Consider the following 21,415-nt stretch of genomic DNA (forward strand, 5'->3'; position numbering starts at 1 on the left):
GAGGAGGGGAACACTTAACCCCCTCAGGAGCCTGCTGCAGCTGACAAAGCAAAGCCATCAACAAAGATATACCAAGAAGTAATGGAAAGTTTGCAGGCCCACTATTCGTCATTGCAGATTTAGATTTCATAAGTGCAATCAAGAAGACGGGAAATCGATTGCATCATTTGTGGTTCCACTGATAAGACTGGCAAAGGACTGAGAGTTGAGGGATGTATTAAACGATACAAACTGAGACAGACTGGTGTGTGGTTTGAGGAATGAGGCAGTTCCAAAGCGGCTGCTTACAGACGGGTAGTCAGAGGTGAAACCAGGGATGTTTAAATTAATCTCTCTCTTCAAACTCAACTTCTTACCTTGATGAGATCCTCATCCGCCAGTAGTAAAACCGTCTTTACACCGAATACTCCTGCTTGTTTAAAGAATTTCTTCAGATCCTCTCTGAAGTCAGTGTGGCTGTAGTGTGGTCCGATAGAGAGAACGGCCAACTCACATTCTGCAACGTAACAGGCCAGGGTCGTGTTTGTTAACTTTCCTGTGCTGTCCACCCCAACCTGATTAACAAAAGGATAACAGAAACTATTTAATCCGCAGAAAACAACTGAACATGAAGCCAAGTGCTGCAGAGACCAGGAATCTAAAACAAGAGGAGAGAATGCTGGTGGGCTGCATCTGTGGGGGGAGAAAGATCGGGAGAGTTCATGTTTCATGGTGATGGCTTTTTCAGATGGTTTGGTGTCCTGTGAGTGGGAAGCAGTGGGGGCGATTCTCCCATCCCGCTGCACTGATTTATTAGGACCGGGAGATTTTCACAGGGCTGGATTAGCACTATCCGCGCGGGGCGTCCGGCCCTCAGCACCTCTCCAGATTTCCGGCACCATCGGCTCTGCACCGGGAATAGGCATGGAGCTGCATCACACATTCAGAGGCTCATTTACATATAATTTAAATATGATTAGTGCGTTCAGGACTGAATTCTCCAGGCCCGCCCGTCTCTCCCACCCCCCGGGAGTATCTCACTCTGGTGGGGTTTACAGTAGCTCCCCACTTGCATGGAGCTAGCAGCCCAACCCCGCTGGAGTGAAGGGGGGCCGGGGGGGGCAATCAGGGGGGTTGGGCGGTGGTGAGGTGTGCCCCTTGGGCATAGGCACCTTGGCACTGCCAGCTTGGCCCCCTGGCACTGCCCTTGCCCTTTAAGATTGTAGAGGTTCAAAGTTTGGAAGGTGCTGTCCAAGGAGTTGGTGAGTTGCCGAAGTGAATCTTTGTAAAGTGCACACTGTGCATTGGCAGTGGAGGGAATGAATGTTTCTATTGGTAGATGGGGTGCCAATCAATTAAACTGCATTGTCCTGGATGGTGTCAAGTTTTTTGAGTGTTGTTGGAGCTGCACCCATCCTGGCAAGCGGGAAGTATTCCATCACACTCCTGACTTAAGTTTTGTAAATGGGACAGGTTTTGGAGTTGGGAAGTAAATTCTCACCATAGGATTCCCAGCCTCTGACCTGCTCTTGTAGCCACAGTATTTATATGGCTGGGTTCAGTTTCTGGATGTTGACAGTGGGGAATTCAGTGACGGTAATGCCAACGACTCAAGGGGCAATACTTAGATCCTCTCTTGTTCAAGAGAGTCATTGCCTGGCATTTACGTGTTACTTACCACCTGTCTGCCCAAGCCTGAAACCTCACCTCTGGAATTCAGCTCTTTTGTCCATGTTTGAACCAAGGCTGTAATGGGGTCAGGAGCTGAGTGACCCTTGAACTCAAACTGGGCGTCACTGAGCAGATTATTGCTGAGCAAGTGATTGCACTGTCGATGACCCCTTCCACCACTTTACTGATGATTGAGAGTAGACTGATGGGGCGGTAACTGGCCGGGTTGGATTTATTCTGTTTCTTGCGTACAGGACATACCTGGGAATTCTCCATCTTGCCAGGTAGATGCCAGTGTTGTAGCTGTCCTGGAACAGCTTGGTTAGGGGTATGGCGCTATTGCCAGGATGTTGTCAGGGCCCACAGCTTTTCTTTGAGAATCCTGGGTCTTTAGCACTTGATTTCTCAAAGCACTTTACACTCAGTGAGGTACGGTTTTTGAAATGTAGTGCTGTGCTGAATTGCAGGAAATGTCTCATCCAATTTGTGCATAGCAAGCTTCCATAAACAGCAAAGCGATAATAATTGGACTATCTGTTTGGTGATGTTGATTTTTTTATTCAGTGAAGGGGTGTGGGCTTCACCGGTTAGGCCAGCACTTATTCCCCATTTATTGCCCATCACTAATGACCTTGAGAAGGTGGTGGCGAACTTCCTGCTTGAACTGCAGCAGACAGAGAGAGATCAGTGTTTATTCGAGGAAAAGTCTTGTGAGACTTTACATTTCCCTGGGAGAGCAGAAGGGGACGCAATTTAACATCTCATCCGGATAACAGCACCTCCAACGCGACAGCAAGCCTCCCCGTACTGCACTGGAGAGTCAGCCTCCATTTGTGGGACATAAACACTAAATCATGTGATTCAGAGTTTGAGAGCAGATATCCACTCCATCTGACGAAGGAACAGGGCTCCGAAAGCTAATGGCATTTGCTACCAAATAAACCTGTTGGACTTTAACCTGGTGTTGTTAAAACTCGGACAGAGATAGAGACAGTTCAACAGAGTGAGAGGGGAAAGACAGGGAGAGAGAGAGAGAGAGAGAGAGCGCTGTATACCATCATCAGGTGTCCCCCAGATTGGCTGAAGACTCGAGCAGCTCTGATGATGTGTTCCACCGCTTCTTTGAAGAAAACTGGGTAAATTACCTAGAAATGGTAAACACAGAACCAGTCATCATCATAATCACCGTCACAGTAACTGTCAACATCATTGTGGTCGTCAGGGTCCAGAATGGGTGGTTGTAGAGGGTTGTTTTTCAAACTGGAGGCTTGTGACCAGCAGTGTGCCTCAGGGATCAGTGCTGGGTCCACTGTTATTTGCCATTTATATTAAAAATTTGGATGAGAATTCAGTAGGCATGGTTAGTACTTTTGAAGATGACACCAAGATTGGTGGCATAGTGGACAGTGAAGAAAGTTATCTCAGATTGCAATGGGATCTTGATCAATTGCGCCAGTGGGTTGACGAATGGCAGATGGAGTTTAATTTAGATAAATACGAGGTGATGCATTTTGGTAGATTGAACCAGGACAGGACTTACTCAGTTAATGGTAGGGCGTTGGGGAGAGTTACAGAACAAAGAGATCTAGGGGTACATGTTCATAGCTCCTTGAAAGTGGAATCACAGGTGGACAGAGTGGTGAAGAAGGCATTCAGCGTGCTTGGTTTCATCGGTCAGAACATTGAATACAGGAGTTGGGATGTCTTGTTGAAGTTGTACAAGACATTGATAAGGTCACACTTGGAATACTGTACATATCCAGGACACTTGGAATACTGTACATATACAGTACATATCCAGTTCTGGTCACCCTATTGTAGAAAGGATATTATTAAACTAGAAAGAGTGCAGAAAAGATTTACTAGGATGCTACCAGGACTTGATGGTTTGAGTTATAAGGAGAGGCTGGATAGACTGGGACTTTATTCTCTGGAGTGCAGGTGGCTTAGGGGTGATCTTACAGAGGTCTATAAAATAATGAGGGGCATAGATCAGTTAGATAGTCGATATCTTTTCCCAAAGGTAGGGGAGTCTAAAACTAGAGGGCATAGGTTGAAGGTGAGAGGGGAAAAATACAAAAGGGTCCAGAGGAGCAAATTTTCACACAGAGCATGGTGAGTATCTGGAACAAGCGGCCAGAAGTAGTAGTAGAGGCGGGTAAAATTTTGTCTTTTAAAAAGCGTCTAGACAGTTACATGGGTAAGATGGGTATAGAGGGCTATGGGCTAAATGCGAACAATTGGGACTCGCTGAATAGTAAAATAAAAGGGTGACATGGAGAAGTTGGGCCGAAGGGCCTGTTTCCATGCTGTAAACCTCTATGATTCTCTGACTCTATGACCCACTCCATCATCACCATTAACATCCTCTTCACTGTGACCAACCCCATCAGTCACTAACTGTGAGTGTGCTGGGGTGGGGAGCAAGATATTATTTAAGAACATTAGAACTAGGAGCAGGAGTCGGCCATCTGGCCCCTCGAGCCTGCTCCGCCATTCAATAAGATCATGGCTGATCTTTTTGTGGACTCAGCTCCACTTACCGCTCACCATAACCCTCAATTCCATTACTGTTCAAGAATCTATCTATTTATTTATTAAAAGACTATTTACTCTCAGTGAGGGGGAAGGTGTCTTGCGTTTGCTAATATTTTCCTTATCTTACTTTCAGATTAGTCGAGCTGTGCCTGAAGTGGTAATCGGCCAAAATATTTTCCAGTTTCTTCACATCTATAATCTGTTTGTAGATTCTGCTGGCACTTGGAACGTACATATCCATAAAATCTCCAAACATAAACGGGTCAGCCATTAACTGCATAGGGTTCCACTTCACCTGTTAGTGCAACAACGAGAGAACACCATCAATGTAACAAGAGAAGCTCTCTCCAATATTGTATCAAACCCTCCCCGATAGAGGACATTGTATTAAACCCTCTGACACAGGACATTGTATTAAACATTCTCTGATGTAGGACATTATATTAAACCCTCTCCAATATAGGACATTGTATTAAACCCTCCCTGATACAAGACATTGTATTAAAACCTCTACGATACAGGACATTGTATAAAACCCTCCCTGATACAGGACATTGTATAAAACGCTCTCCGATAAAGGATACTGTATTAAACCCCTCTCTGATACAGGACATTGTTTTAAACCCCTCTCTGATGTAGGGGGAATGTTTGCGAGAGTGGCTGGGGAGGGTTTAAACTAATATGCCAGGGGGATGGGAACCTATGTAAGGAGTCCGAGAAGGAGGGAGCAAAGACAAAATGTGGGGAGAAGGTTCCAACTACATCAAAAATCAGGAAAAAAGTTAAAAGGAAGGAGAACTCAGGAGATGTTGTTAATGGAAGTGTTAGAATTCAAAAAGAAGATACAAAAGCTAGCATAAAGGCACTTTATCTGAATGCTCGTAGCATTCGAAACAAGGTAAATGAGTTGACGGCACAAATCATTGCGAACGAGTATGATTTGGTGGCCATTACAGAGACACGGTTGCAGGATGGTCAGGACTGGGAGTTAAATATCCAGGGGTATCAAACTGTTCGGAGGGACCGACAGGAAGGTAAGGGAGGTGGTGTAGCTCTGATATTTAAGGATGACATCAGGGTGGTAGTGAAAGATGATATAGGTTCTATGGAAAAAAAGGTTGAATCCATTTGGGTGGAAATTAGAAATAGTAAGGAGAAAAGGTCACTGATAGGCATAGTCTACAGGCCACCAAATAATGACATCACGGTAGGGCGAGAAATAAACAAAGAAATAACTGATGCATGTAAAAATGGTACAGCAATTATCATGGGCGATTTTAATCTACATGTCAATTGGTCAAACCAGGTCGGTCAAGGCAGCTTTGAGGAGGAGTTCATAGAATGTATCCGCGATAGCTTCCTTGAACAGTATGTAATGGAACCAACAAGCAAGCTATCTTAGATCTGGTCCTGTGTAATGAGACAGGAATAATTAATGATCTCACAGTTAGGGATCCTCTCGGAAGAAGCGATCACAGTATGGTTGAATTAAAAATACAGATGGAGCGTGAGAAGGTAAAATTCAATACCCAGTGTCTTGTGCTTAAACAAAGGAGACTACAATGGGATGAGGGAGGAGTTGGCTAAGGTAGACTGGGAGCAAAAACTTTATGGTGGGACAATTGAGGAACAGTGGAGGACTTTCAAAGCGATCTTTCACAGTGCTCAGCAAAAGTATATACCAGTGATAAGGAAGGACTGTAGAAAAGGAGATAATCAGCCATGGATATCTAAGGAAATAAAGGAGGGATCAAATTGAAAGAAAATGCATACAAAGTGGCAAAGATTAGTGGGAACCTAGAGAATTGGGAAATCTTTAAAGGTCAGCAGAAAGCCACAAAAAACCTATAAAGAAAAGTAAGATGGATTATGAGTGTAAACTCGCTCAGAATATAAAAACAGATAGCAAAAGTTTCTACAAATATATAAAACGAAAAAGAGTGGCTAAAGTAAACATTGGTCCTTTAGAGGATGAGAAAGGGGATGTAATAACTGGAAATAAGAAAATGGCTGAGGCATTGAACAGGTATTTTGTGTCGGTCTTCACAGTGGAAGACACAAATAACATGCCAAAAATTGATGACAGGAAGGCTATGGCAGGTGAGAACATAGAAACTATCATTATCAGGGCTAAAAGGGGTCACGAAAAAGCATTGGCCAGCAGGATTAAGGAAACTCCCAAGGCTTTTTATACACATGTAAAGAGCAAGAGGGTAGCCAGGGAGAGGGTCGGCCCACTCAAGGACAGGGGAGGGAATCTATGCGTGAAGCCAGAGGAAATGGGCGAGGTATTAAATGAGTACGTTGTGTCAGTATTCACCAAAGAGAAGGACTTGGTGGATGATGAGTCTGGGAAAGGATGTGTAGATAGTTTGAGTTGTGCTGAGATCAAAAAGGGGTTCTTGAGAAACATTAAGGTAGACAAGTCCCCAGGGCCTGATGGGATATACCCCAGAATACTGAGAGAGGCAAGGGAGCAAATTGCTGGGACCTTGAGAGAAATCTTTGTATCCTCACTGGCTACAGGGGAGGTCATGATGTGGAGATGCCGGCGTTGGACTGGGGTAAACACAGTAAGAAGTCTCACAACACCAGGTTAAAGTCCAACAGGTTTATTTGGTAGCAAAAGCCACTAGCTTTCGGAGCGCTGCTCCTTCATCAGGTGAGTGGGAGTTCTGTTCACAAACAGGGCATATAGAGACACAAACTCAATTTACAAAATAATGATTGGAATGCGAGTCTTTACAGGTAATCAAGACTTAAAGGTACAGACAATGTGAATGGAGAGAGGGTTAAGCACAGGTTAAAGAGATGTGTATTGTCTCCAGACAGGACAGTTAGTGAGATTTTGCAAGTCCAGTCAAGTCGTGGGGGTTACAGACAGTGTGACATGAACCCAAGATCCCGGTTGAGGCCGTCTTCATGTGTGCGGAACATGGCTATCAGTTTCTGCTCAGCGACTCTGCGCTGTCGTGTGCCGTGAAGGCCGCCTTGGAGAACGCTTACCCGAAGATCAGAGGCCAAATGCCTGTGACCGCTGAATTATTCCCCAACAGGAAGAGAACACTCTTGCCTGGTGATTGTCAAGCGGTGTTCATTCATCCGTTGTCGTAGCGTCTGCATGGTCTCCCCAATGTCATGATGTGGAGATGCCGGCGTTGGACTGGGGTAAACATAGTAAGAAGTTTAACAACACCAGGTTAAAGTCCAACAGGTTTATTTGGTAGCAAAAGCCACACAAGCTTTCGGAGCTCCAAGCCCCTTCTTCAGGTGAGTGGGAATTCTGTTCACAAACAGAGCATATAAAGACACAAACTCAATTTACATGAATAATGGTTGGAATGCGAATACTTACAACTAATCAAGTCTTTAAGAAACAAAACAACGTGAGTGGAGAGAACAACAAGACAGGCTAAAAAGATGTGTATTGTCTCCAGACAAGACAGCCAGTGAAACTCTGTGGGGGTTACAAATAGTGTGACATGAACCCAATATCCCGGTTGAGGCCGTCCTCGTGTGTGCGGAACTTGGCTATCAGTTTCTGCTCAGCGACTCTGCGCCGTCGTGTGTCGCGAAGGCCGCCTTGGAGAACGCTTACCCAAATATCAGAGGCCGAATGCCCGTGACCGCTGAAGTGCTCCCCAACAGGAAGAGAACAGTCTTGCCTGGTGATTGTCGAGCGGTGTTCATTCATCCGTTGTCGCAGCGTCTGCATGGCCTCCCCAATGTACCATGCCTCGGGACATCCTTTCTTGCAGCGTATCAGGTAGACAACGTTGGCCGAGTTGCAAGAGTATGTACCGTGTACCTGGTGGATGGTGTTCTCACGTGAGATGATGGCATCTGTGTCGATTAGTTGTAAGTTGATTAGTTGTAAGTTGTGTCTTGATTAGTTGTAAGTATTCGCATTCCAACCATTATTCATGTAAATTGAGTTTGTGTCTTTATATGCTCTGTTTGTGAACAGAATTCCCACTCACCTGAAGAAGGGGCTTGGAGCTCCGAAAGCTTGTGTGGCTTTTGCTCCCCAATGTACCAGGCCTCGGGACATCCTTTCCTGCAGCGTATCAGGTAGACAATGTTGGCCGAGTTGCAAGAGTATGTACCGTGTACCTGGTGGATGGTGTTCTCATGTGAGATGATGGCATCCGTGTCGATGATCCGGCGTGTCTTGCAGAGGTTGCTGTGGCAGGGTTGTGTGGTGTCGTGGTCACTGTTCTCCTGAAGGCTGGGTAGTTTGCTGCGGACAATGGTCTACTTGGGGTTGTGCAGTTGTTTGAAGGCAAGAAGTGGGGGTGTGGGGATGGCCTTGGTGAGATGTTCGTCTTCATCAATGACATGTTGAAGGCTCCGGAGGAGATGCCGTAGCTTCTCCGCTCTGGGGAAGTACTGGACGACGAAGGGTGCTCTGTCCACCGTGTCCCGTGTTTGTCTTCTGAGGAGGTCGGTGCGGTTTTTCGCTGTGGCGCATCGGAACTGTCGATCGATGAGTCGAGCGCCATATCCTGTTCTTATGAGGGCATCTTTCAGTGTCTGGAGGTGTCTGTTGCGATCCTCCTCATCCGAGCAGATCCTGTGTATTCGGAGGGCTTGTCCGTAGGGGATGGCTTCTTTAACGTGTTTAGGGTGGAAGCTGGAGAAGTGGAGCATCGTGAGGTTATCCGTGGGCTTGCGGTACAGTGAGGTGCTGAGGTGACCGTCCTTAATGGAGATGCGTGTGTCCAAGAATGCAACCGATTCCGGAGAGTCGTCCATGGTGAGTCTGATGGTGGGATGGAACTTGTTGATGTCATCATATATTTCTTTCAGTGATTGTTCACCATGAGTCCAAAGGAAGAAAATGTCATCGATGTATCTAGTGTATAGCATCGGTTGAAGGTCCCAGGGGAGGTCCCAGAGGATTGGAGAATAGCCAATGTTCTTCCTTTGTTTAAGAAGGATAGCAAGAATAATCCAGGTAATTACAGGCCGGTGAGCCTTACATCAGTGGTAGGGAAATTATTGGAGAGGATTCTTCGAGACAGGATTTATTCCCACTTGGAAATAAGTGGTCGTATTAGCGAGAGGCAACATGGTTTTGTGAAGGGGAGGTCGTGTCTCACAAACTTGATCGAGTTTTTCAAGGAAGTGACGAAGATGATTGATGAGGGGAGGGCAGTGGATGTTGTCTACATGGACTTCAGTAAAGCCTTTGACAAGGTCCCTCATGGCAGACTGGTGCAGAAGGTGAAGTCACATGGAATCAGAGGTGAGCTGGCAAGGTGGATACAAAACTGGCTCGGTCAAAGAATGATGTGGAGATGCCGGCGTTGGACTGGGGTGACCACAGTAAGAAGTCTCACAACACCAGGTTAAAGTCCAACAGGTTTATTTGGTAGCAAATGCCATAAGCTTTCGGAGTGCTGCTCCTTCGTCAGATGGAGTGGAAATCTGCTCTCAAACAGTGCACAGAGACACAGAAATCAAGTTACAGAATACTAATTAGAATGCGAATCCCTACAGCCAGCCAGGTCTTAAATGTACAGACAATGTGGGTGGAGGGAGCATTAAACACAGGTTAAAGAGATGTGTATTGTCTCCAGACAGAACAGCTAGTGAGATTCTGCAAGTCCAGGAGGCAAGCTGTGGGGGTTACTGATAATGTGACATAAATCCAACATCCCGGTTTAGGCCGTCCTCATGTGTGCGGAACTTGGCTATCAGTTTCTGCTCAGCGACTCTGCGCTGTCGTGTGTCGTGAAGGCCGCCTTAGAAATCATAGAAAGAAATCATAGAAACCCTACAGTGCAGAAGGAGGCCATTCGGCCCATCGAGTCTGCACCGACCACAATCCCACCCAGGCCCTACCCCCACATATTTACCCGCTAATCCCTCTAACCTACGCATCCCAGGACTCTAAGGGGCAATTTTTAGCATGGCCAATCAACCTAACCCGCACATCTTTGGACTGTGGGAGGAAACCGGAGCACCCGGAGGAAACCCATGCAGACACGAGGAGAATGTGCAAACTCCACACAGACAGTGACCCGAGCCGGGAATCGAACCCGGGACCCTGGAGCTGTGAAGCAGCAGTGCTAACCACTGTGCTACCGTGCCGCCCATAGAGAACACCTTGGACAACGCTTACCTGAAGATCCAAGGCTGAATGCCCGTGACGGCTGAGGTGCTCCCCCACAGGGAGCACTTCTAGTGACAATACACATCAAAACAGCGACACTCCCCCCCATCAATACCCCGACACTCCCCCCCATCAATACCCCGACACTCCCCCCCATCAATACCCCGACACTCCCCCCCATCAATACCCCGACACTCCCCCCCATTAATACCCCGACACTCCCCCCCCATCAATACCCCGACACTCCCCCCCATCAATACCCCGACACACCCCCATTAATACCCCGACACTCCCCCATCAATACCCCGACACTCCCCCATCAATACCCCGACACTCCCCCATCAATACCCCGACACTCCCCCCCATCAATACCCCGACACTCCCCCCCATCAATACCCCGACACTCCCCCATCAATACCCTGACACACTCCCCCCCATCAATACCCCGACACTCCCCCATCAATACCCCGACACTCCCCCCATCAATACCCCGACACTCCCCCCCATTAATACCCCGACACTCCCACATCAATACCCCGACACTCGCCCCATCAATACCCCGACACTCCCACATCAATACCCCGACACTCCCCCCATCAATACCCCGGCACTCCCCCCATCAATACCCCGACACTCCCCCCCATCAATACCCCGACACTCCCCCATCAATACCCCGACACTCCCCCATCAATACCCCGACACTCCCCCATCAATACCCCGACACTCCCCCATCAATACCCCGACACTCCCCCATCAATACCCCGACACTCCCCCATCAATACCCCGACACTCCCCCCATCAATACCCCGACACTCCCCCCATCAATACCCCGACACTCCCCCCATCAATTCCCCGACACTCCCCCCCATCAATACCCCGACACTCCCCCATCAATACCCCGACACACCCCCCATCAATACTCCAACACTCCCCCATCAATACCCCGACACTCCCCCCCATCAATACCCCGACACTCCCCCCCATCAATACCCCGACACTCCCCGGTCAATACCCCGACACTCCCCCGTCAATACCCCGACACTCCCCCATCAATACCCCGACACTCCCCCCCATCAATACCCCGACACTCCCCCATCAATACCCCGACACTCCCCCATCAATACCCCGACACTCCCCCATCAATACCCCGACACTCTCCCCCATCAATACCCCGACACTCACCCCATCAATACCCCGACACTCCCCCCCATCAATACCCCGACATTCCCCCATCAATACCCCGACACCCCCCCATCAATACCCCGACACTCACCCCATCAATACCCCGACACTCCCCCCCATCAATACCCCGACACTCCCCCATCAATACCCCGACACTCCCCCATCAATACCCCGACACTCCCCCCATCAATACCCCGACACTCCCCCATCAATACCCCGACACTCCCCCATCAATACCCCGACACTCCCCCCATCAATACCCCGACACTCCCCCCCATCAATACCCCGACACTCCCCCCCATCAATACCCCGACATTCCCCCATCAATACCCCGACACTCCCCCCCATCAATACCCCGACACTCACCCCATCAATACCCCGACACTCCCCCCCCATCAATACCCCGACACTCCCCCATCAATACCCCGACACTCCCCCATCAATACCCCGACACTCCCCCCATCAATACCCCGACACTCCCCCATCAATACCCCGACATTCCCCCATCAATACCCCGACACTCCCCCATCAATACCCCGACACTCCCCCATCAATACACCGACACTCCCCCCATCAATACCCCGACACTCCCCCATCAATACCCCGACACACCCCCATCAATACCCCGACACTCCCCCCATCAATACCCCGACACTCCCCCACCAATACCCCGACACTCCCCCATCAATACCCCGACACACCCCCCATCAATACCCCGACACTCCCCCATCAATTCCCCGACACTCCCCCCTATCAATACCCCGACACTCCCCTATCAATACCCCGACACTCCCCCCCATCAATACCCGACACTCCCCCATCAATACCCCGACACTCCCCCCCATCAATACCCCGACACTCCCCCCCATCAATACCCCGACACTCCCCCCATCAATACCCCGACACTCCCCCCCATCAATACCCCGACACTCCCACATCAATACCCCGACACTCCCCCCATCAATACCCCGACACTCCCCCATCAATACCCCGACACTCCCCCCCATCAATACCCCGACACTCCCCCATTAATACCCCGACACTCCCCCCCATCAATACCCCGACATTCCCCCATCAATACCCCGACACTCCCCCATCAATACCCCGACACTCCCCCATCAATACCCCGACACTCCCCCCATCAATACCCCGACACTCCCCCCATCAATACCCCGACACTCCCCCATCAATACCCCGACACTCCCCCCATCAATACCCCGACACTCCCCCATCAATTCCCCGACACTCCCCCCCATCAATACCCCGACACTCCCCCATCAATACCCCGACACTCCCCTCCATCAATACCCCGACACTCCCCCATCAATATCCCGACACTCCCCCGCATCAATACCTCGACAATCCCCCATCAATACCCCGACACTCCCCCCATCAATACACCGACACTCCCCCCATCAATACCCCGACACTCCCACATCAATACCCCGACACTCCCCCATCAATACCCCGACACTCCCCCATCAATACCCCGACACTCCCCCCCATCAATACCCCGACACTTCCCCATCAATACCCCGACACTCCCCCCCATCAATACCCCGACACTCCCCCCCATCAAAACCCCGACACACCCCCATTAATACCCCGACACTCCCCCATCAATACCCCGACACTCCCCCATCAATACCCCGACACTCCCCCATCAATACCCCGACACTCCCCCATCAATACCCCGACACTCCCCCCCATCAATACCCCGACACTCCCCCCCATCAATACCCCGACACTCCCCCATCAATACCCTGACACACTCCCCCCCATCAATACCCCGACACTCCCCCATCAATACCCCGACACTCCCCCCATCAATACCCCGACACTCCCCCCCATCAATACCCCGACACTCCCACACCAATACCCCGATACTCCCCCCATCAATACCCCGACACTCCCACATCAATACCCCGACACTCCCCCCATCAATACCCCGACACTCCCCCCATTAATACCCCGACACTCCCCCCCATCAATACCCCGACACCCCCCCATCAATACCCCGACACTCCCCCATCAATACCCCGACACTCCCCCATCAATACCCCGACACTCCCCCATCAATACCCCGACACTCCCCCCATCAATACCCCGACACTCCCCCCATCAATTCCCCGACACTCCCCCCCATCAATACCCCGACACTCCCCCCCATCAATACCCCGACACTCCCCCCCATCAATACCCCGACACTACCCCATCAATACCCCGACACTCCCCCATCAATACCCCGACACTCCCCCATCAATACCCCGACACTCCCCCCATCAATACCCCGACACTCCCCCCCATCAATACCCCGACACTCCCCCCCATCAATACCCCGACACTCCCCCATCAATACCCCGACACACCCCCCATCAATACTCCAACACTCCCCCATCAATACCCCGACACTCCCCCCCCATCAATACCCCGACACTCCCCCCCATCAATACCCCGACACTCCCCCGTCAATACCGCGACACTCCCCCGTCAATACCCCGACACTCCCCCATCAATACCCCGACACTCCCCCCCATCAATACCCCGACACTCCCCCATCAATACCCCGACACTCCCCCATCAATAACCCGACACTCCCCCCCCATCAATACCCCGACACTCCCCCCATCAATACCCCGACACTCACCCCCATCAATACCCCGACATTCCCCCATCAATACCCCGACACTCCCCCCCATCAATACCCCGACACTCACCCCATCAATACCCCGACACTCCCCCCCATCAATACCCCGACACTCCCCCATCAATACCCCGACACTCCCCCATCAATACCCCGACACTCCCCCCATCAATACCCAGACATTCCCCCATCAATACCCCGACACTCCCCCATCAATACCCCGACACTCCCCCATCAATACCCCGACACTCCCCCATCAATACCCCGACACTCCCCCCATCAATACCCCGACACTCCCCCATCAATTCCCCGACACTCCCCCATCAATACCCCGACACTCCCCCCATCAATACCCCGACACTCCCCCATCAATTCCCCGACACTCCCCCCCATCAATACCCCGACACTCCCCCATCAATACCCCGACACTCCCCCCCATCAATACCCGACACTCCCCCATCAATACCCCGACACTCCCCCCATCAATACCCCGACACGCCCCCCCATCAATACCCCGACACTCCCCCCATCAATACCCCGACACTCCCCCCCATCAATACCCCGACACTCCCACATCAATACCCCGACACTCCCCCCATCAATACCCCGACACTCCCCCATCAATACCCCGACACTCCCCCCCATCAATACCCCGACACTCCCCCATCAATACCCCGATACTCCCCCCCATCAATACCCCGACATTCCCCCATCAATACCCCGACACTCCCCCATCAATACCCCGACACTCCCCCATCAATACCCCGACACTCCCCCCATCAATACCCCGACACTCCCCCATCAATACCCCGACACTCCCCCCATCAATACCCCGACACTCCCCCATCAATTCCCCGACACTCCCCCCCATCAATACCCCGACACTCCCCCATCAATACCCCGACACTCCCCCCCATCAATACCCCGACACTCCCCCATCAATACCCCGACACTCCCCCCCATCAATACCCCGACACTCCCCCCATCAATACCCCGACACTCCCCCATCAATACCCCGACACTCCCCCCCATCAATACCCCGACACTCCCCCATCAATACCCCGACACTCCCCCCCATCAATACACCGACATTCCCCCATCAATACCCCGACACTCCCCCCCATCAACACCCCGACACTCGCCCATCAATACCGCGACACCGCCCCCCCCATCAATACCCCGACACTCGCCCCCATCAATACCCCGACACTCCCCCCCATCAATACTCCGACACTCCCCCATCAATACCCCGACACTCCCCCCCATCAATACCCCGACACTCCCCCCCATCAATACCCCGACACTCCCTCCCATCAATACCCCGACACTCCCCCATCAATACCCCGACCCTCCCCCCATCAATACCCCGACACCCCCCGCATCAATACCCCGACCCTCCCCCCATCAATACCCTGACACTCCACCCCATCAATACCCCGACACTCCCCCCATCAATACCCCGACACTCCCCCCCATCAATACCCCGACACTCCCCCATCAATACCCCGACACTCTCCCCCATCAATACCCCGACACTCCCCCATCAATACCCCGACACTCCCCCATCAATACCCCGACACTACCCCCATCAATACCCCGACATTCCCCCATCAATACCCCGACATTCCCCCATCAATACCCCGACACTCCCCCCCATCAATACCCCGACACACCCCCATCAATACCCCGACACTCCCCCCCATCAATACCCCGACACTCCCCCATCAATTCCCCGACACTCCCCCATCAATACCCCGACACTCCCCCCCATCAATACCCCGACACTCCCACATCAATACCCCAACACTCCCCCCATCAATACCCCGAAACTCCCCCCCATCAATACCCCGACACTCCCCCATCAATACCTCGACACTCCCCCCCATCAATACCCCGACACACGCCCATCAATACCCCGACATTCCCCCATCAATACCCCGACACTCCCCCATCAATACCCCGACATTCCCCCCCATCAATACTCCGACACTCCCCCATCAATACCCCGACACTCCCCCCCATCAATACTCCGACACTCCCCCATCAATACCCCGACACTCCCCCCCATTAATACCCCGACACTCCCCCATCAATACCCCGACACTCCCCCATCAATACCCCGACACTCCCCCATCAATACCCCGACACTCCCCCCCATCAATAACCCGACACTCCCCCCATCAATACCCCGACACTCCCCCATCAATACCCCGACACTCCCCCCCATCAATACCCCGACACTCCCCCATCAATACCCCGACACTCCCCCCCATCAATACCCCGACACTCCCCCCATCAATACCCCGACACTCCCCCATCAATACCCCGACACTCCCCCCCATCAATACCCCGACACTCCCCCCATCAATACCCCGATACTCCCCCATCAATACCCCGACACTCCCCCCCATCAATACCCCGACACTCCCCCCCATCAATACCCCGACACACCCCCCATCAATACTCCAACACTCCCCCCCATCAATACCCCGACACTCCCCCCATCAATACCCCGACACTCTCCCATCAATACCCCGACACTCCCCCCCATCAATACCCCGACACTCCCCCCCATCAATACCCCGACACTCCCCCATCAATACTCCGACATTCCCCCCATCAATACCCCGACACTCCCCCATCAATACCCCGACACTCCCCATCAATACCCCGACACTCCCCATCAATACCCCGACACTCCCCCATCAATACCCCGACACTCCCCATCAATACCTCGACACTCCCCCATCAATACCCCGACACTCCCCCTTCAATACCCCGACACTCCCCCATCAATACCCCGACACCTCCCCATCAATACCCCGACACTCCCCATCAATACCCCGACACTCCCCCATCAATACCCCGACACTCCCCATCAATACCCCAACACTCCCCCATCAATACCCCGACACTCCCCCATCAATACCCCCGACACTCCCCCATCAATACCTCGACACTCCCCCATCAATACCCCGACACTCCCCCATCAATTCCCCGACACTCCCCAATCAATACCCCGACACTCCCCCATCAATACCCCGACACTCCCCCATCAATACCCCGACACTCCCCCATCAATACCCCGAAACTCCCCATCAATACCCCGACACTCCCCCATCAATACCCCGACACTCCCCCCATCGATACCCCGACACTCCCCCCATCAATACCCCGACACTCCCCCATCAATACCCCGACACTCCCCCCATCAATACCCCGACACTCCCCCCATCAATACCCCGACACTCCCCCCCATCAATACCCCGACACTCCCCCCCATCAATACCCCGACACTCCCCCATCAATTCCCCGACACTCCCCCATCAATACCCCGACACTCCCCCATCAATACCCAGACACTCCCCCATCAATACCCCGACACTCCCCCATCAATACCCCGACACTCCCCCATCAATACCCTGACACTCCCCCATCAATACCTCGACACTCCCCCATCAATACCCCGACACTCCCCCATCAATACCTCGACACTCCCCCATCAATACCCCAACACTCACCCCATCAATACCCCGACACACCCCCATCAATACCTCGACACTCCCCCATCAATACCCCGACACTCCCCCCCATCAATACCCCGACACTCCCCCATCAATACCTCGACACTCCCCCCCATCAATACCCCGACACACTCCCCCCATCAATACCCCGACACTCCCCCCCCATCAATACCCCGACACTCCCTCCATCAATACCCCGACACTCCCCCATCAATACCCCGACACTCCCCCCCATCAATACCCCGACACTCCCCCCCATCAAAACCCCGACACACCCCCCCATCAATACCCCGACACTGCCCCATCAATACTCCGACATTCCCCCCATCAATACCCCGACACTCCCCCCCATCAATACCCCGACACTCCCCATCAATACCCCGACACTCCCCCATCAATACCCCGACACTCCCCATCAATACCCCGACACTCCCGCATCAATACCCCGACACTCCCCATCAATACCCCGACACTCCCCCATCAATACCCCGACACTCCCCCATCAATACCCCGACACTCCCCCATCAATACCCCGACACTCACCCATCAATACCCCGACACTCCCCCATCAATACCCCGACACTCACCCATCAATACCCCGACACTCCCCCATCAATACCCCGACACTCCCCCATCAATACCCCGACACTCCCCCATCAATACCCCGACACTCCCCATCAATACCCCGACACTCCCCCCATCAATACCCCGACACTCCCCCATCAATACTCCGACACTCACCCATCAATACCCCGACACTCACCCATCAATACCCCAACACTCCCCATCAATACCCCGACACTCCCCCCCATCAATACCCCGACACTCACCCATCAATACCCCAACACTCACCCATCAATACCCCGACACTCACCCATCAATACCCCGACACTCACCCATCAATACCCGAACACTCCCCATCAATACTCCGACACTCCCCCCCATCAATACCCCGACACTCCCCATCAATACCCCGACACTCCACCCCATCAATACCCCGACACTCCCCCCCATCAATACCCCGACACTCCCCCATCAATACCCCGACACTCCCCCATCAATACCCCGACAGTCCCCCATCAATACCCCAACACTTCCCCCATCAATACCCCGACACTCCCCCATCAATTCCCCGACACTCCCCCATCAATACCCCGACACTCCCCCCCATCAATACCCTGACACTCCCCCCCATCAATACCCCGACACTCCCCCCCATCAATACCCCGACACTCCCCCCCATCAATACCCCGACACTCCCCCCCATCAATACCCCGACACCCCCCCATCAATACCCCGACACTCCCCCATCAATACCCCGACACTCCCCCATCAATACCCCAACACTCCCCCCATCAATACCCCGACACTCCCCCCATCAATACCCCGACACTCCCCCATCAATACCCCGACACTCGCCCCATCAATACCCCGACACTCGCCCCATCAATACCCCGACACTCCCCCATCAATACCCCGACACTCCCCCATCAATACCCCGACACTCCCCCATCAATACCCCGACACTCCCCCATCAATACCCCGACACTCCCCCATCAATACCCCGACACTCCCCCATCAATACCCCGACACAGCCCCATCAATACCCCGACACTCCCCCACCAATACCTCGACACTCCCCCCCATCAATACCCCGACACTCCCCCATCAATACCTCGACACTCCCCCCCATCAATACCCCGACACACTCCCCCCATCAATACCCCGACACTCCCCCCCATCAATACCCCGACACTCCCCCCATCAATACCCCGACACTCCCCCATCAATACCTCGACACTCCCCCCCATCAATACCCCGACACACTCCCCCCATCAATACCCCGACACTCCCCCCCATCAATACCCCGACAATCCCCCCATCAATACCCCGACACTCCCCCCCATCAATACCCTGACACTCCCCCCCATCAATACCCCGACACTCCCCCCCATCAATACCCTGACACTCCCCCCCATCAATACCCCGACACTCCCCCCCATCAATACCCCGACACCCCCCCATCAATACCCCGACACTCCCCCATCAATACCCCGACACTCCCCCATCAATACCCCAACACTCCCCCCATCAATACCCCGACACTCCCCCCATCAATACCCCGACACTCCCCCATCAATACCCCGACACTCGCCCCATCAATACCCCGACACTCGCCCCATCAATACCCCGACACTCGCCCCATCAATACCCCGACACTCCCCCATCAATACCCCGACACTCCCCCATCAATACCCCGACACTCCCCCATCAATACCCCGACACTCCCCCATCAATACCCCGACACTCCCCCATCAATACCCCGACACTCCCCCATCAATACCCCGACACACCCCCATCAATACCCCGACACTCCCCCACCAATACCTCGACACTCCCCCCCATCAATACCCCGACACACCCCCATCAATACCTCGACACTCCCCCCCATCAATACCCCGACACACTCCCCCCATCAATACCCCGACACTCCCCCCCATCAATACCCCGACACTCCCCCCATCAATACCCCGACACTCCCCCATCAATACCTCGACACTCCCCCCCCATCAATACCCCGACACACTCCCCCCATCAATACCCCGACACTCCCCCCCATCAATACCCCGGCACTCACCCATCAATACCCCGACACTCCCCCCATCAATACCCCGACACTCCCCCATCAATACCCCGACACTCCCCCATCAATACCCCGACACTCCCCCATCAATACCCCGACACTCCCCATCAATACCCCGACACTCCCCCCATCAATACCCCGACACTCCCCCATCAATACTCCGACACTCACCCATCAATACCCCGACACTCACCCATCAATACCCCAACACTCCCCATCAATACCCCGACACTCCCCCCCATCAATACCCCGACACTCACCCATCAATACCCCGACACTCACCCATCAATACCCCGACACTCACCCATCAATACCCCGACACTCACCCATCAATACCCCAACACTCCCCATCAATACCCCGACACTCCCCCCCATCAATACCCCGACACTCCCCATCAATACCCCGACACTCCCCCCCATCAATACCCCGACACCCCCCCCCATCAATACCCCGACACTCCCCCATCAATACCCCGACACTCCCCCATCAATACCCCGACAGTCCCCCATCAATACCCCAACACTCTCCCCCATCAATACCCCGACACTCCCCCATCAATTCCCCGACACTCCCCCATCAATACCCCGACACTCCCCCCCATCAATACCCTGACACTCCCCCCCATCAATACCCCGACACTCCCCCCCATCAATACCCCGACACTCCCCCCCATCAATACCCCGACACTCCCCCCCATCAATACCCCGACACCCCCCCATCAATACCCCGACACTCCCCCATCAATACCCCGACACTCCCCCATCAATACCCCAACACTCCCCCCATCAATACCCCGACACTCCCCCCATCAATACCCCGACACTCCCCCATCAATACCCCGACACTCGCCCCATCAATACCCCGACACTCGCCCCATCAATACCCCGACACTCCCCCATCAATACCCCGACACTCCCCCATCAATACCCCGACACTCCCCCATCAATACCCCGACACTCCCCCATCAATACCCCGACACTCCCCCATCAATACCCCGACACTCCCCCATCAATACCCCGACACACCCCCATCAATACCCCGACACTCCCCCACCAATACCTCGACACTCCCCCCCATCAATACCCCGACACTCCCCCATCAATACCTCGACACT

General features: G+C 53.0%; 1 protein-coding gene across 1 annotated transcript in view; it reads right to left on the bottom strand.

The window, feature by feature from the left end:
- The window catches only part of LOC144493937 (dynein axonemal heavy chain 6-like), an 814,395-nt gene that overhangs the window by 250,717 nt on the left and 542,263 nt on the right, over positions 1-21,415 (bottom strand). Inside the window, exons 43-45 of the mRNA XM_078213513.1 lie at positions 4,316-4,483; positions 2,706-2,795; positions 357-554 (exon numbers count right to left, since the gene is read on the bottom strand). Coding sequence (XP_078069639.1) covers positions 357-554; positions 2,706-2,795; positions 4,316-4,483 — 456 coding nt within the window. The remainder of the gene's footprint in view (positions 1-356; positions 555-2,705; positions 2,796-4,315; positions 4,484-21,415) is intronic.

The sequence above is a fragment of the Mustelus asterias genome, chromosome 5, assembly GCF_964213995.1.
Source record: "Mustelus asterias chromosome 5, sMusAst1.hap1.1, whole genome shotgun sequence".
NCBI classification, from domain to species: domain Eukaryota; kingdom Metazoa; phylum Chordata; class Chondrichthyes; order Carcharhiniformes; family Triakidae; genus Mustelus; species Mustelus asterias.